Raw genomic sequence first — 811 nt, 5'->3', positions numbered from 1 at the left:
CCCTGCAGCGGGGCCGGATCCGGCAGGACAGCTTGTACGAGCTGGCCGCGGGCACGGCGGGCCGGGTGGTGAGTAACTGGTACCGTTTCCGCCCGCTGGTAGCCGAGCTGGTGGTGCAAAACGCCTGCGGGCACCTGGGTTTAAAGAGCGACGAGATCTGCTGGACGAACTCGGAGAGTTTCGCCGCCTGGTGCCGGTTCGGGAAAAGGGAGTTCAAAGCCGGGGGGGAGGTGAGGGGAGCCGCGGGGCCTCAGCCCCCCCAGCAGTATCACCTCAAGGTTCACCTGGCGGAGAACAAGGTGCGCACCGTGAGGTTCCACAGCCTGGAGGACCTGATCCGTGAGAAGCGCCGCATCGACGCCGGAGGCAAACTGAGGGTGATCCCGGACCTGGCCGTCGTGGCTGGGAAGGAATAGGGGAGTTCCCACCCGCGGGAGGGCAGGGTTCCCTCCCTCCTGCCCTGCCTGAGGGGAGCAGCCCAGCCCAGCCCACGTTTTTTTGGGGGGCTGCAGCCTCCTCCCGTGGGGACGCGAGTGGGAGCGGGATCCGTGGGCACATCCCAAGGGAAATTCCGGCGTTCCCGACACCCGCAGCCAGGGTTTTGTTTTGCTTCTGGTCTTGCTCACAGCTGCAGGAAGGAAGGAGCGAGGGAGAGGAGGAGCAGGGGCAGAGGGGGTGGGTGCAGCAGGGGGGCTGTTCCCCAGAGCATGTGGACAGTCCCTCCTGGACATCCATGTTGACCATTCCAGCAACACGCCAATAAAATTTCAAATTGAATTTATTTTTTTTATTATTATAGACATCAGGGGCC

General features: G+C 62.9%; 1 protein-coding gene across 1 annotated transcript in view; it reads left to right on the top strand.

The window, feature by feature from the left end:
* Positions 1-416, top strand: part of FAM84A (family with sequence similarity 84, member A) — a 7,550-nt gene extending 7,134 nt beyond the window's left edge. Inside the window, exon 2 of the mRNA XM_010001712.1 lies at positions 9-416. Coding sequence (XP_010000014.1) covers positions 9-416 — 408 coding nt within the window. The remainder of the gene's footprint in view (positions 1-8) is intronic.
* Positions 417-811: the final 395 nt, after the last annotated feature.

The sequence above is a fragment of the Chaetura pelagica genome, unplaced genomic scaffold, assembly GCF_000747805.2.
Source record: "Chaetura pelagica isolate M959 unplaced genomic scaffold, ChaPel_1.0 scaffold237, whole genome shotgun sequence".
Taxonomy (NCBI): Eukaryota; Metazoa; Chordata; class Aves; order Apodiformes; family Apodidae; genus Chaetura; species Chaetura pelagica.
The sequence above is the reverse complement of the archived record's forward strand: the minus strand, read 5'-3'. Positions and strand labels throughout refer to the sequence as shown.